The sequence below is a fragment of the Aptenodytes patagonicus genome, chromosome 5 (genome assembly GCF_965638725.1).
Source record: "Aptenodytes patagonicus chromosome 5, bAptPat1.pri.cur, whole genome shotgun sequence".
Lineage (NCBI taxonomy): Eukaryota > Metazoa > Chordata > Aves > Sphenisciformes > Spheniscidae > Aptenodytes > Aptenodytes patagonicus.
Genome location: NC_134953.1, coordinates 13,281,991 through 13,298,064, shown reverse-complemented (window position 1 = coordinate 13,298,064; position 16,074 = coordinate 13,281,991). Strand labels below are relative to the sequence as shown.

General features: G+C 39.6%; 1 protein-coding gene across 8 annotated transcripts in view; it reads right to left on the bottom strand.

Annotated features, from left to right (window-relative positions):
* The window catches only part of STAMBPL1 (STAM binding protein like 1), a 26,029-nt gene extending 9,955 nt beyond the window's left edge, over positions 1 to 16,074 (bottom strand). For 4 of the 8 annotated variants that reach the window (XM_076338719.1, XM_076338713.1, XM_076338720.1 and 1 more), the window contains exons 1-7: positions 16,018 to 16,074; positions 7,358 to 7,496; positions 5,337 to 5,432; positions 4,667 to 4,858; positions 3,536 to 3,753; positions 2,070 to 2,145; positions 545 to 640 (exon numbers count right to left, since the gene is read on the bottom strand). In XM_076338719.1, the coding sequence (XP_076194834.1) occupies positions 545 to 640; positions 2,070 to 2,145; positions 3,536 to 3,753; positions 4,667 to 4,747 (471 nt within the window). In that variant the 5' untranslated portion in view covers positions 4,748 to 4,858; positions 5,337 to 5,432; positions 7,358 to 7,496; positions 16,018 to 16,074. The other 4 variants (XM_076338714.1, XM_076338716.1, XM_076338718.1 and 1 more) reach the window with 4 other exon arrangements.

Here is a 16,074-nt window from a genome sequence, read left to right as displayed (position 1 = left end):
GGGTGTGGGGGTTGGGTTGTTTTTTTTTTTTTCCTTCTTATTTCTCTAGGTCTATTTCAAGGGAAGGAAAGAAAAGGTGTTTTTTTCTCAGATGCTCCTTCCAAGACAAGTTTTTAAAACTACAGGTCCTGTTTTCAGTGACTTCGATACACGAGATGCTAGTATTTACAGTTACTTAAAGACTCGAAGAGGATCAATTCAAACTTGAGCACATTCAGAGCCAAGGGGTCTTTTCCACATACTCATGTAAGCGTATCAACAGTATCCTCTTTATAAAACAAAGTCAGAGTGTACCCAAGACCTATTCAGATATTCGTAGACTTATTACGTAAATATCACAGCACATTTATTTCCAAGCACACACTCGCATTACTTATTTTCAAATGACCAACCAATTAGATTCTGAGAAGTCAAAAGTCATTCTAGGCAGCCCGTGAAATGATTACATTCTTGTAGAACTGGCATTTTACTGCTCAAATTTAAGAAGATTTATATGACAGAAAAAATATTCATACCAAAGATTTAATAACCATGTAAAACTTACTTTGTTTTGCATGTATTCTTGATACTCTAAGTTATATTTTTTTAAAAGATCTCTCTTCAATTCATCTGTCCGTGGAAATGCAACCTCCTTCAATTTCTTTGGGGTGGGGGAGAAAGATAGATAAGTTAATTTTTCATTTTTTTAAAGAACCACCTGGAAAACAAACTAAGCTGTAATACAGATCTCAAAAAATACAAAATAAAAAAAAAATTACTGCTCTTCTCCCAGGAAAGAAAGGAAGAAATACACACTAAATCATCAGCTTGTGAAAATCCTATAGTACACTGCTTTCAATAAAGCTGTATTAATTTGTATCAGTGAAAGTTGTGACATGACCACTTCTTATCTCAAGGAAAGATTAGTCCTTTTTCTAGCAATCTGTTATCTCTGTTTTGTTTACTAGGTGTGTGATGACTAACATTTTTGATGTAGGTGTACTTTATGAAAAAGCTAAGTTGAACTTTTAATATTACAGGTAGGATCATCACATTTTTCTCTGTGACTCACTGGACAGAAATGTGACAGCATATGCCCATTTCTAGGTGGGAAAAAAAATAGTTTATTTGCAGGGATAGCTATACAACTAGCTTCCTGTGACAGCCCTGGCAGACAAAACAATTTTTTTTGTAAAACAAAAACAATGCCCAATGTTTTCTACTGATGTAGAGGCTACAAAATAATTTAGAGGCCATAGGCAAGGGAGAGAAAGAGACCATGTGCTTAATCCTACTTAGTGCCATAGGAGGGAGCATGTTAGAGGCCCTTTCTCAACAGGGATGTTTTCCTAGATTGCGGGCCACAGTCAAAATTTGGCATGAACCATATTGGCCTTGAATATGACATTATTCAGCTTTAACAGTAGAGAAAGCAAGCAAATATGGCAGCACAAAGCAAAAGAGACACTTACGCTACTCATTGGGCAATTCCAGACTTTTTAAGCTCAGTGTTAGCCTATATTTGAAATTTCTCTTTTTTTGGGGGGGGGGAGGGGGGGAGGGAGAAAAAAAAGTGAAACTATTTTGTATATAAGTGGAGGGAAAAAAAATCTGGTAAAAATATTCGGTAATAAAGAAAGCAAAAATATACTTTGATTATTTAGCAGGGTAAGCAAATACTGCACAGACATCAATAATGCCACACATCTCTTTCCCTGTGTTTGCAAGTCAGTTTGGACCATTAGCCACTCACATAGTTGGGACCAGAATCAAACTCTAAGTACTGTTAAATTAGCATATTTTTAATATGTAAACTTTCAGACATAGATGTACCTGGGTTTCCTACAATATACCAACTTATTCAGAGACTGTTCTTGTTCAACTTTTAGAGTGATAGTTTCATTTCCAGTAATGATCGAGTGATTAAACCAAAATATAACATGTGTATGACTAGTGTAGAAAGATATCGGAAATTCAAGCTGTGGTGGCTGCCATGGGCTGTGTGTGCACTGGGGGAAAAGGAGTGCTGGGAAAGAATGGACAGATTCTGGCGGAAACATTTCTTAAAGGCCAGGAAACCATAACCCTACCTTAAAAATATCTTGTTTTTCTGGTACTGCACATTGGTGATAGTCTCGGTGACTGGGCAGCTTTTCTACAAACAACCTAGAAAATTAAACGTGCATGTGTTCGCCTCAGTAGCCAGAGGAATATCCACAATAGCTTTTATGTTGGCAGAAAAATCAGTTTCACATAACTCTTAAACACTGAATACCAGATGACTTGGAGCAGGTTTCTACACATTCATTTGTTTAAAATAACACTTAAATTGTTGTATAGACTTGTATGGGACACATAGGGTAAGGACAGGAGATTATTTTCTACATCTGAATATATTTTGGTTTTCATTAGTAGTTGGGTTGGGTTAAAAAAAGGATTAACTAGCAGCCAGCACCTACAAATAGTCCTCAAAAGCACCCTCCACCCTAGCCAGTGTTAATAAATCCTGTTTCTCCTGTCTTTATCTGTCCTTAGCTGAAATGCTGAATCTTAAATGGGAAATCCAGAATGCAGCACTGACTACCGTTAAAGCAGTTATTTTTACCAGACCAAGCTGCACAGCTAACTACAGTATTATTAACCTACCCAGACATCTAAATTATGGCAACGCTCAGCTGCAAAGAGTTTGGAATACACAGCTGCTATCATTCTTTCAGCAATTTGCGCAATGTTCACCTCCAGACCCTCTTTTTATAGATACATTCATTCAAAATTAAGTGGAATAAGAAAGATTTGGTCTAGTTTTCAGAGTGTGAGGAAAATAAGGGGGGGGGGGTAAGGAGGTCTCCTATTATATTAAAAAAAACCCTTTCAGAAGTGAGAAAACAAACTAACCAATCCTACAGCAAAACCAGGTAGTTAAGAAGTTTAAATCTGCCACTGATATATTTTTCAGCTGGCTATTTTGAGAGTTGTAATGAAAGTTGTCTGGATTTGGGTGGGGAGAATAATCATACAATGAACATACACTGTGGATTTTGCATTTAATTCTGTAAGAAACAATAAATTATACTTAATCTTTTTGGGGAAGAAAAGTAAAAAGAGGCAAAAAGCCATTTTTTCATATTTTTAAGTGCTGTGCAATACTACCATCTTCAAGATTGGCAGAAGCTCATAGGGCGTAAGTATTAAAGGCTCAGAAATCTTATCTAAACATTGCTTTTTAAGCCATGCACTGTATTTAACCAACATGCTGACAGATACAGAATAACCTGTGGGAAACAGCGCTCATAGTAAAGCCTGGCACAGTAACCTTAAACCTCTGTATATCAGGTTAGTGTTCATGCCTGGCAGTTGAAAGATGGATAGGACTACTATACTAACAGCTGAGATGAAAACTGTGGTTAGAGTAAAGATCTCCAAAGAACAAAACTATTCTGCAAGAGCACACTAAACATTTTTCTCCTAGTCTAGAGGGGTGCCCCATTTTCACTGCAACTCTTCACGTCAGTTTACTCAGAATTATAAGCTGTAACGACTACAAATGGTTTCTTACGTTATGAACTTATTATAAAAAACAAAAGCATTCTCCAGGTTTCCCTCCTCCATATATACTGATGCCATTCGCTCCATCTCTACTCCAGATCTAAAGTAACGACGCGGAGTGATATCTTCATTGATTGTGATATTGCTGCCAAGTTTGCTTAAGGCACGTACTCTCTCTTCTGGGGTCACAGAGATGTCTGTATGGTCCGGAATAGCTACTAGCTTTTTCTGAAAAGAACAGAGAGATTAGCAAAGAGAACCAGCTATTACGTTTCACTTTCAATAAGTGATCTCATTCAAGAAACTCAAGGGAAATCTTCAGCTTCTTTCTCAAAATAGGCATTGGTTTCCCCACTGCCAGCCACAGTTGAAACATTCCAACATGTTTCTCAATTGCAAATAAATTGTGATTGCAATTGCAAATAAGAAGTGATTTTATCCCCCTCCCCAAATCTTCAAACTACAAAAAAATCCCAGAAAAAAAAAATTAAGATAAAATTAAGTAAACCCCTGTAGAAATTATCAAAGGCAACACAAAGTGTGTCCTCTTTAGAATCCCCCACACATGAAATTCTGTAAGGTTCTGCCTTAAGTTATTGAAATAATTTGGTGGAGGGCCTGAATACTCAGACTCCTATTACATGATGTATAGGGTATGACTGCTGGGTATAGTTCAGCTAACAAAGAGCAGTAAGTTTCCCTGGTCAGTCAACAGTTCACTTCAGATGTTCATTTCCAGTTTCAAACGAGGCAGTTAAAGCCTAAGAAGTTAGAACTAACTCTAATGAAGAAGCATAGCCGCTTATTATAATCATTACCTTCCTGTTAAGTGGCTAAGTAAGTGGCTACTGCAAGTTGTTTCCTCTTACTCTGATGAAAATTTTTCCTCTTTCTGTTCAAAATGTTCACTTCAACTTCTTAAAAACCTGATCAGTGAAACAAGCTAAAAGCCCATAAACCACACATACAGAAATAAAATAAATTGCAACAAAACCATCAGGCAGAACGTGCAACAAACTGGCAACATGCAGGCAAAGACCCTTGTAGCTGACAGCCAACACTGCTAAACAGCTCCCTTGAGTTGTTTCCTATTTGAAAGAGAGGGTGCTAAGCCATTAAAGCATTTCTTTGTAATACATACCAACGAGCTAACAGTGAATGGTTGTTCCATGTTCTCTGTCTGCAAACCAAGGAGATTGCTCTTTTCCTCCAAAGTCTCCATCTGACTGCAAAGGGCGCTATCAATCCAGCGCTCAATATTTGCAGCCAGCTGTCTCAGGGTTTATTAGCCCAAGTGAAACTTGAACATAGATATGTTGATTGTGGTCGTGTACTGGAAAAAATATGACAGGTCATTCAGATTAGAAATACATTCAAATGTCACGTTAAGTTTGCACACCTGCACCCACTCATTACTTTGGTATCACAGTACTTACATATTTAATAACAATCCAAAATTTACCAGGCATCTAGAATTTAAAATGGGAATGCATGGGACATTACAGGACAGTTGTGGACTAGCTGACCTGTTCTAATGTTATTACAGTGGATTAGAACACAATATAACAAATTATTTTGACAATTTTTACAAAAACTTCAAAAAAACCCCAACTTTCAAGCATTAAGTGGAAAAACTCAAAGGTCAAAGACTAATCACAGAATCTGTGTTTCCTTGAGCATACGACTTGACAAACATATTTATAAAGACTGTGAATCTGGCATCTTTTTTCATGCTAAGCCTATGATTAAAAATAAAACTTAGCACACAAACTCAGATCAGTAATATGAAGCAGAGAAAATATTTCAAGCACCACATGTTCCACCTGCACAGCTTGCTGACTTCAACAACACTCAAAATACAATGAACTCTGATGAATCAACTGATAGTAATTGCTTCTTGCACAGCTCTGAAAAAGTAAAGACAAAAATGCAGACATGTTATGGTCATCAGCAAAAAAACCCCCAAACAACTCCTAAAAGGGAAATGAATTATTTAAATTACACTGAAAATATGAAAATGAAGTTCCTAATGTGTTTTTTCACTTCTGTGAACTCAATCTAAACAGATTTGATCCTGAATGTCGAAGGCACTTTATATATTACAATAAATGTGCTTTATGCTTTTGTAAAAGCATAAAGAGTGGGTTCAGCAAAGATATTTTCTCAGCACACCTCTCTCTAGAGGCCAGAAGACTCTGGGTTAGAGAAAAACAACGCTAATGTTTTTAGCTGGCTGCATTTCTCAAGTACGGACTTCTGTATTTTTGGGTCTTCATTTTTTTCCCCAAAAACTAACAGTATCTATTAGATCAGTCTTTAATTTTAACAATTAGTGCAAGTATTACAGGAGACATCAAATTTATTTAAGTAACAGATTTTCTTTAAAATAATCAGAATCATTCTGTTTTACTTGTAAAAGCCCTTACTGGTATACTCATTACACCTTATTAATTCAATCTTACTCTGCTTTTACATATGACCTCCCAATCTCAATGAATATGTTCTTGCTTGACTTTGTACCCATGTTTTCCATTTTCAAGATTTTTATTCTCATCATCAGGTATGTCACAGGTCTCTGAATTCAATTTCAAGTCCTGTTTTTTCAAATTAAGGTATTCAAAACGCTTGCACAATTTGCGACAAAAAAACCCCCAAACAGAGCATGGCTTATACACCCAAGACATCAACATTAGTTGTGGTTGCAGCACTAATGGAAACAGTTCGCTAAACAATTTCATTTTACATACATGGAGCTCTGGTGTAAATGATCAGCTTGGCAGGAGAGCCTATTCATTGCCTATTCACAGACTGCAGAAAGGCCCCATGGGACTACAATAATTTAATACTTTTGCTTCAGCCTACACCAAGAAACATACTGCCTTATGGCTAGTTCCACCTGAACCCCTTCTTCAGCTGGACCACTGTAGATGTGGTAGACTGTGAAAGGAGAGGGCTAAAAGCTCGGCAAGCACAGAGCTCATGTTAGCCTTCTGCCCCTGCAGCTCAGATTCTAAGCAGAAATACAATCTTCAGTAAGAGACTCTGCATTCTTATGCTCTGTGTGGCTCAGGAATAACAATTAAAAAAAAAAATCTGAGCACTAAACCCCATATGTTTTAAAACCATTTATTCACTCACTCACCCATCACTTGTGGATTTTTTTTTTTATTTCCCCTAGAAGCAACTGGGAGATCTATGATAGCTGAGTGGAAGGCTGGTTTTGGTCTAAAGTATGCATCCAAGTATGACAAACTGCAAAACATTCTAGTCATTCAGTTTATAAAAAAAAAAAAAAATTGTTCAAAATTAAGGGGTGCAGAAATGTATTTCTCTTCAATTCCCTATTTCAATTAGCAGCTTTTGAGCAAGAAAACTGCTTTTCAAGCACTTTCTCCCATACAGACTTTCTCCAAAATCTAGTGAGGAAATGGACACTTAAGAGAATGCTTGAGATGCTTCCCTGTGGAGGACATGGGATATGGATCATATGGTTCTTTCAACTATTACCACACCTTGAAGACCTTTCAGCCTAGCTGGCAGGCAAGTGGAAAAATGTTAGTGCAGCAAGTGGGAAACACAAAAGCCAATAACTGCTGTTTTGGTTTTTTTTGGGGGGCAGTATTCCCAAAGAGGTCTTTGTTAAAGAAGCCTCTGGTATCCTCCAGCCAAAATCTCTTTGGAACTGGTACAGGGAGACATCATGGAACCCTTTACTTGCAAACATTTCTCATCATGGTTGCCTTTAGGAGTATTAAAGTTATATTTATAAGTTATTTCAGTGATTTTTTTACCTAAAGAAGCATTAAAAATAAGACAAAAAAATGTGTAATACCAGGTATTTTGAAGAGGAGACATCTGGTAACAGCAGAAACTCACACTTCCTCAAAATTGTGTCTGAGCTTTGAAAGGATGAAGAAGGTCTGCAGAAAGCACAAGTCAAGCCATAGTGCAAAAGCTTAGCAGAAGAATCACTGCAAATAAAAGAGGAAACTGGCTTTTGAAATTTGGTTTCAGGAGCACATTAAAAAACAGACACTGTAAATAAAGAAGAACTACTAGGATGAGTTTGTATCACTTTTACAAAAATGTCAAATAAGACTCAAATTACAGGTGGCAGCATAATTAAAAAAAAAAATCCTAAAAAGAATGTGGGCTATCTTATGACTGCACTCCAATATATTATCCTTAACACGTGAACACACTGGCCAGAATTATAAACGATTAAAATGCAGAAGGTTAAGCTTTACTAAAAACACCACCACAGGCATGTCTGCCAGTTCCCTGGAATGCCTCTGCGCATAATGTTCCTCACGGTGCAGCTTCACAATCACCTTCAGCTGGTCCAAGGCCATGATACTGCCAAGGGGCTCCCCTCACCCCCACCATACTTCTTTGTACTTTCACTTTGTTGACACCAGTGACTTCAAGGCAGTTGTAGCTGATCCAAATTAAAATCAAATGGACTTTTAAAATTTATTACTTCCTTCTCAAACTCAGAATGCAAGGGAGGAGGCAGAAACATGAAGCCAGCAAAACAGACAGACTTGCCCCTTTCCAAGGCAGTGCTGTCCTAGATTGATATGAGGTGGCTTTGAAAATGCACCCTGAGAGCTTGTACAGTGCCTACAAGAATTGCCTGGTCCTGATGAGTGACTCTCTGTCTTCTGGAAATACACTTAGATTTCACTCTACAAGAGCAAAGAGAAATTCAAATATCAAACCTCTCTGTGTAGCTGAAACTAATTATATTCAAACATACAAAATAGTTATGCTAATACAGTGAACTACACTCCAACCCCAACCACAGGGGATAAGTAGCAAGGCTAGCTTGGAGCTGTCTTAGTCTATTAGAGTGTAAAGTGCTCTAAATTCTAAGAGCAGAGATGCATTTTCTGCTTTACAATTTCAGGCACTCCAACTAACTTAGATGGACTTAGGTAACATTTGATTAAGAAGAGATGTCTGGACATTTAGCATGCAAATCAAGCTTTTTCTAATGATGAATTTTCTGAGAGTCATTATCAGAATACAAGAATTTAACATCCATTCAACAGTTCAGAAACTTTTCTTGATTTCATTGGTAATGGCACTCCTCACCAAATCCCATTTCCTCCTCAAAGCCCACTTGTTTTCCTATATGATCCAGCTTATTATACTATGCGTTAATCCTTTGTAAAATCCAGCTTTATTAAATCAAAGGCCTTCAGCCACAGGAAATCGAGCAAAGCGAGAAAATCAGCATTTTAAATGGCATTGAAAGTCATTCTTTCTCTTCAGGCTAACAAGCATGGTACCAAGTACCAGGGAAGTGAAAAGCAAAGAGAGCAATTTTAACTTAAAAGTATATGCAAATAGTAGTACATGAAGACAGAATAAGTATACCAAGACATATCAAGTACCTCAAGAGTAGGCTAATAAGACAGAGGTGGTATGAAAAGATCTGGAGAATGCATACACAAACTCTCAGGGTTTTCTGAGAGGTATAATATCATAACTCATCACAAATTCTCCAGTGCCCTCACAGTTCACTGCGCGCTGGCATGTTTCAAACAATTGCCAGGACGGATGAATGTGGACAAACAAGAGCCCCTCTGCCCGTGCTCAGAGCCCAAGAGGCATGACCCAGCTAAGTTTGCAAGCTACGGAACTGTGCTCTGTGATAGCGAAAGATGGTACACATGGCTGCACAGCAAGGCTTATTAGCTCAAGTGCGGTATGAACTATTTAAGTTACACAGTTTGTGTTTGCAATGCTTTGTGCGGAGCCAGCTCATGGTCTGGGCAGAAAGAGCTTGTATCAGTCTTCATGCATTCCTGTGACGGGCTCTGAAATGTCTATTTAGTATGATATGCCCTTCACTGATATAACCTGACTACGTGAGATGACTGTACCAGCAAAGACAAGGAAGCCAGGCAGGACCATGCTCTGCCAAAGGATGCACACGGTGACTGGCGGTGCCCCAGCAGGAGCTGCGCTGCTCAAACTTCCCGGAGAAGACACAGCCACAAAGAGGAGCTTAGAGTACCAGTACCTCCCAGAAAATAGCTGACTACAGCTATGAATTTCAACTCTTTATCATCATCTTCAGGCTGCTTTTCCTTCTTCAGTCCTTCAGAAGAGGTTTTTAAATGTTGAATGAGCTTTTTAGATTTATAAACAAGTAACTGCCTAACTTCAGTATTTGTTTAATCATTAGTTTCCACTTTGTAACATTAGTTACTTTGAAACATTGTCATTAGTTACTTTGAAACATTAGTTTCCCCTTTGTAACATATTTTTAAGTTGCAAGGGAATTAGTCATAACACACTGACTTCCCTGCTGTCAGCAAGATTTGTCAATATTTTGACTACCGGTCTTACTAAAAAGCTGCATTAAAGACATCACTGGTAAAGTTTTCCAAAGCACTTTTTTCTTTGAAAGCTTAGGTTCTGTTAAGAATAACAGGGACTTGGGGCATTAGCAAAGATTTATTCTTTGCATATTTTTTAATAGTGGATTATTTCAGAAATACTCATCCTTTTGTTTGATATTTTGGTGAAATGTAAAGCCCGGATGTGGTTCCCATCAAAATCATTCATTTCAGTTCATTGGGATCAGGATCCTTACAGTATATCTAGAAATATTTGCTAATATAGGAGCTAAAATGTGGCATAGTTCCACTTCTTACAAACTACTCTTGAGAGCACTGTTCTGCAGTCATCCCCTGGTAAGAAAAAGCTTACTTTAATATTGTCATGAGAAATCAAAACACTAATACTCTGTTTTACCATACTAGGAAGTGTGATGATTATAGAACCCTAGAATAAAAACGCGTCTCAAACCATAAAGGGATCAGTTCTCATTAAAATAGCCAAATTAGCAAGTGCAAAAAACACCTTTTAATTACCCATAATGGAACTAAATCGCCTCAGCAAACTTGAAATGGGGCACATCCAGTGATTGCCAGATGAAGATAAAGGACTGTTTCATGCCAATAAGTTACCCATGATGCAGATACTTGTACTTCTGTACTTTGAAGTGAATGTTCAAGTGAATTTGGTGAAAAATAGGTTAGAAATACAGGCACCTAACTCATCCAGCTCTTTTTGAAATGTCAGGCCATATATTGTCACAGCGTATAATCATTTATACACACACTTGGGTTTGATATAAAATATGCTAAAACCCAGCCTAAATAGCAAACTGCCTTCTGTTGGTTCTCTCCAAAAAGAAACAGCATGTTCATCTGTCAACATGTTTTTTCAAACAACCGTTCACTGTTACAGCAAGTGATTCAGCTAGTATAGTAAGTAGTCTCTTCTGGAAAAAAAAACCAACAAAGCACTGAATATCACAGCAAGATCATTCTCTTGTGCAGAGAAGAAACCCAATCAACCAAAACCAACAGAACGGCCTTTCAATGAAAAGAAGCACTGCAAGGAGCCGCTTGCTGAGAACCCCGCATCTTTCAGTGGAAAAGTTGCTCTTCATAGTAGGAGCTACTAAGCTTGGCTCTAGAAAAGCCTGTCTCAGTAACGGTTCATAATTTAACACTGCTCCTTAGCTCCACGGCTCTATTTAAACAGCATTGCCAAGACCTCCTCCCAGGCTCCACTAGGTCCCAGAGGCAGCTGCTGAGCTATACAATCATCTCTTCTAGAAGCGGGTCAAGGTTATATCCTCTTTTTCACCCCCTGCGAAGGACCAGTCCCACCCACCTCCCAGCACACTGCCTAGAGGTCTCTCTGCAGACTGTGTCAGTGGCGTACAGACAGTAGCATCTTCACCTGCTTGGGTACTGAGAGGGAGAAATCACGTGCAGAGGAGATCCTCCACGCACAGATCTGCCAAAACCAAGCCTTGCCTATATGGTTATGCCATGCAGTGCTGTATCTTACATCACAAAACTGAGCTTTATTTTCATCTAAAGAAAATGTGGGTGACACAAGGGTCTGTTTTCCCACAGTTGAAGTTAAAACAATTATTTGAAGACTTTTAAAGTTGTTCTGCAAATATTTGGATGACTGCAGTTACTTAATGTAGCTACTTGAATATCGACTGGCTGTTTTCTAGGGACAGTTTTCCTTTTGGAACAGATACAAACACTACTGCATTAAGAAGCTACATCAATAAAATTGGATTGCTGCTGGGTCTGCTAAGACTCTGATAAACCACTACAATAGGCAGGTAACGTCCAACATGACACATGCAAAAACCTGACTCTTACTCCCTACAGAGAATATGAATGTAGAACCTACAGGCTTTTCCCGTTGCTTCAGAGCACAGAGAAGAACTCTGACCTTCACCTGTTTTCTCATTCGTTTTTATGCAGACTATTCTGAAGTCAAGATCTAGTATGTCCATGCTACTACAACATAACCCTATGCATTTGAGCTGTATACACAGGTGATGGCTCGCTACCAGATTTATCAATATGCTCTGTCTACAAAGATATTAGTCACTTTTAAGAGAATGTGCTGAAAACCAGACTGGAAATATTGAACATTGAAACATGCATCTGTGAACTGCTGACAGTTTTCTCTTGTGGTTTCTTGTGTCAAAACAAAACACAATCCCTCTCTTTCTCCCTCTCCCTTTTTTGGTAACACTATTCAGTTTCAGCAGAAAAGCATTTTTAACATAACGGATGGAGTATCACCAATGTTAGAATGCCTTGGATTACAAGCAATAGCCTTCTTAGGCAGTCACTGAAATATACTCATGCAACACAGAACAGCATCTTTCCAGTGACCCACTAAAAGGATGTTCTAGATGTGGTGTAGAAAAACAGTGCCATTTCCTTCCTTTAGGGAATCCACAACAATCCCCCATCATAATTAGTGTACCAGGGCACATTAAGCCAGAAGAGGGCAAAAATAAAAGAAATAGCTGTTGTTATATAATTTGTTCTTTGATGATTCAGCTGAAATACTGAAAAAAGAGATACCTGCAATACATAACACCACTGATAAAACTAACTTCCACCATGAAGACAAGAAGCTGCGTTGCTAAGGGAAACAAATGAAAGGCTAAAATCAGCACAGAGGTCTGCAACACTTCATAGACTTCCAAGAAACAAAGCAAACATGATTCCTTGCAAATCCTCAGACTTTTCTGCCTGCAGCCCTATTTCTCTCAGAGGCAAAGTCCCACTAGGATAGAAGGGTTAAGAACCTTCCTGTTCTTCCTATAAAAGGTAATGATTTTTCTGGCAATATTTGCTACTTAATTCTATAATGCTCTCAGACTCCGTAACCTCTAATATGGACATTTGTTAATTGGGTGAGTAACTGGTTGCAACAATCAAATTCTGTTTCTACCTGATGACAAATTCCTATTCTGTCTTACTCCTTACGGTTCATAATGTAGGTAACAAAAAGAGGAGAATTAAATTTAATTGACATTTCTGACATACAAATTCACAGTTCTTCTGAAGCCTACTAAATTGCCTATAAAGAATGAAGCTTGTCTTACAGCCTCAAATCTAGAAACAAATAATTTGGGGCATTAGTTCAATGGATTCTGACTATTTTGTACACTAATGGTTAAGTAAGCAAAGTGCAGGTAAAAAAATGACAGTGATATCTACAGGATGGAGTGTGGTCAACCAGTACAAATAACTACCAGTTAATCTGGCATGTTTCTGCAGTACGATGCTTATATTAAGATAATACAGTTAGTTGATTTCATTATGAAGTCTTTGACCTCCTGCCCTATCCTAGATGATTCAGGATGTCTCATGTTATGAGCAGATGGGGAAAAAAAACCAGGAATGTCTGGCTCTACAAGAAGAATTCAGTGTGCTTTAGACCATTTTTTCTCCTTGGATAATTACAATATTTAATTTCTCTTTTGTAAGTTTGCTAAGATTGACAATGGCAAGCACATGTTTTATAGCAGCACTGACTGTAACACAGTCAGCTCACAGGGCTGCTTGAAAGTCAGCTGAATTATCCAGGATATCAAAGCTGAGCACAATGATTTGCAGCTAACATTTTATACATTTGCAGGCCAACAGGCTATTCATCCCAGTGGAGCTATGCACAGACTACCTTTGAGCCTATTCCCAAATTATTTGCTTTTCCCTTCAGGATGAGCCCAATGATCTTTGCAGCCTATCCAAGCTCCTTTCCATATCAACGGAGAGAGCTAGACATCTCTGAAGGCCTTTTGACAGTGGTTCAGAGATGCTAAAAGAAGAAGATACTTTCTACGCTGATTGTGTAGTGAGCCCACAGCTTGCCTAATGCAATTCCGTATGTTGTGCGCTGAACTGTGAGTCATCTAGAGCTGCCAGTAGGAAGTGGTAGGCAACGGGTTGTGTCTGAGCAGGTGCCTGACTCACAGCATTACCGTCAGGTATCATCATCCGTGTAAGACTGAAAATGCTGGATTTTTATAGAAGGGATGCCTTATGCAACAACAGTACTAAGCCACTACACACGGATCATTCAGGAACTCTAGAAGCAAGATCATTTGCATTCATGGACTGATACTTCTATTTATAATGGAAATTATGACCAGAAAATATGTTTTCTGGCATGGCAATCTAAATCTTAAATATTTATTAAAATGATATAGACGATGACTTTCATCACACAGCAGCAAACTAAGTTTCAGAACACAAACTGGAAATGTAACCTTTGATACAGAAATAAAATCTCAGGAGTCAGATATGAACAGAAAAAAACCACTATGCATACAAGTCCAGCAAACAGAGAGCAAATATTTATTTTTATACAGCATTTGCTCAGTGTCTTCATGCGTAAGTCACCTTGCCACTCCCTCAGCAGTTGAAGATTTCATGATACCCCTCACCTTGAGCTACACTCTTGCTCAGCTTCGTGATTAACTGCCAGGAAATGCCTTAAGGCCTGACCTTGAGCATATTTCATGCACGTAAAGAAAACCACATGAGAAATGCCTTCACAGTATCCCCATAGCAACATCAGTAATACACATGATTGCAGGACTGATCAAGACACAGAACACCGTTTTTAAACATAATACTACAAAATATCCCCCCTGCACTTACAGCCATTTAAAATACTATTAGAAAACCATAACTATGAAATTTGCACCTACAGAATTATACAGGGTTCAGGAGGAATGCTTCTTACACTCTCCTGAGATCTGTGAAACTCTGGACTTGTCAACACTGGCCTTTGGTTTAGTTATTCATACCTTTAGCACCTAGACATGCAATATACCAGACAGAAATGCATTTAGCACGTCAGAAAATCCAGCTGTTACAGAGTGACACAATATATTGCCTCAGCAACACCCACAACAACAAAACTGGACTCCATTCTCCTAGGAATGTTTCATGAAGTTCTGAGTCTGTATCCTATTTTCAAGGACCTAAGGCAATGGTCAGGCAATTTATCAAATATATGCTAACTACAGCTTTGGACAGTCAACCACTTTAGCCTGCAAAGAGGAGAAAACCCACTTCTGTGAAGACAGAACTTTCTCAAAGCCGGTCTTCACCTGAGGAATGAACTCCCTGGGAACTACAGTCCATCCAAGACCTCATAATCTCACCACTTTCCATTCTTAGTAAAAGGTGGTTTTTTTCCTGCCCATGACTTCTCAGACAAGCATTCAGAACCGTGTACATATTAAATAAAAAGAATTCCAAACCAAGAGGCATTCCCCCAGAAGAGACTTTTTGCCACCCTTCTGAAACAGGACAGTGCATCCATGTGTGAGAGATGTGAATTAACGTTCCTCGGTGCACTTTGGAGGGACATCTTGGATCCTACAGAGGTCAGAATGAGGTAGGTACAAAATGAGGTACATGAGCAGAAACAGCTTATGGGAGCGTTACAGATGCCCAGCAAACACAATTTCTTCTTTTTTTACATTCTTTCACTTTCTGTTCCAATGATAATCTTTCACATGTATGTGGAAATTATTTAAAAACAGAGTACTGTTACAAGTTTGGTTTCTCTCTGCACCACGATAACGTTCTGAACTCTGCTCCCCACCATACTATAAGCACCTATTTTTGTAGACGCGGTGAAATCAGCAGCTTTACCCGGCCCAGGCTCGCTGCTCCCCCGCCTCCCCGCACACCCAGAAGCTGCCAGTGACACCATGATGCCCACGCCGCATCCACGCAGCAAGAGCTGCTCCCTCTCTCCTCCTTGCCCCAACGCGCACCCCGCCTGAGGCTGTTCATACTGAAGTTCCGCCCAGCCCGGAGGAGGGCGATTTCCGACAGGCCTCCTGGGATCGCGGCACCTGACAGCCGGGGCGGGGGCGGGCCGGGCCGGGCCGGACCGATCGCTCACCGGGGACGTTCTCCAGGGCGGCGGAGCTGATGGAGGTCGTACCGGCCACGGCTCCCACCGCTCCCCGGCCGCGCACGGCACGGCACGGCGCCACCTCTTTCTCCCTCAGCCCGCAGGCAGCGTTGGCGCAAAGCAGCGGCATGGAGGCGGGGAGGCAGCGCCCCGCCAGCTCCCTGCCCCGCGCACCCCAGACCGGGGCAGGCGGCGGCTGCTTACCGGGTCTCGCATCCGTGTGAGCGGCCCCGGCGGCCGGTGCTGGAGACAAAGCGAGGA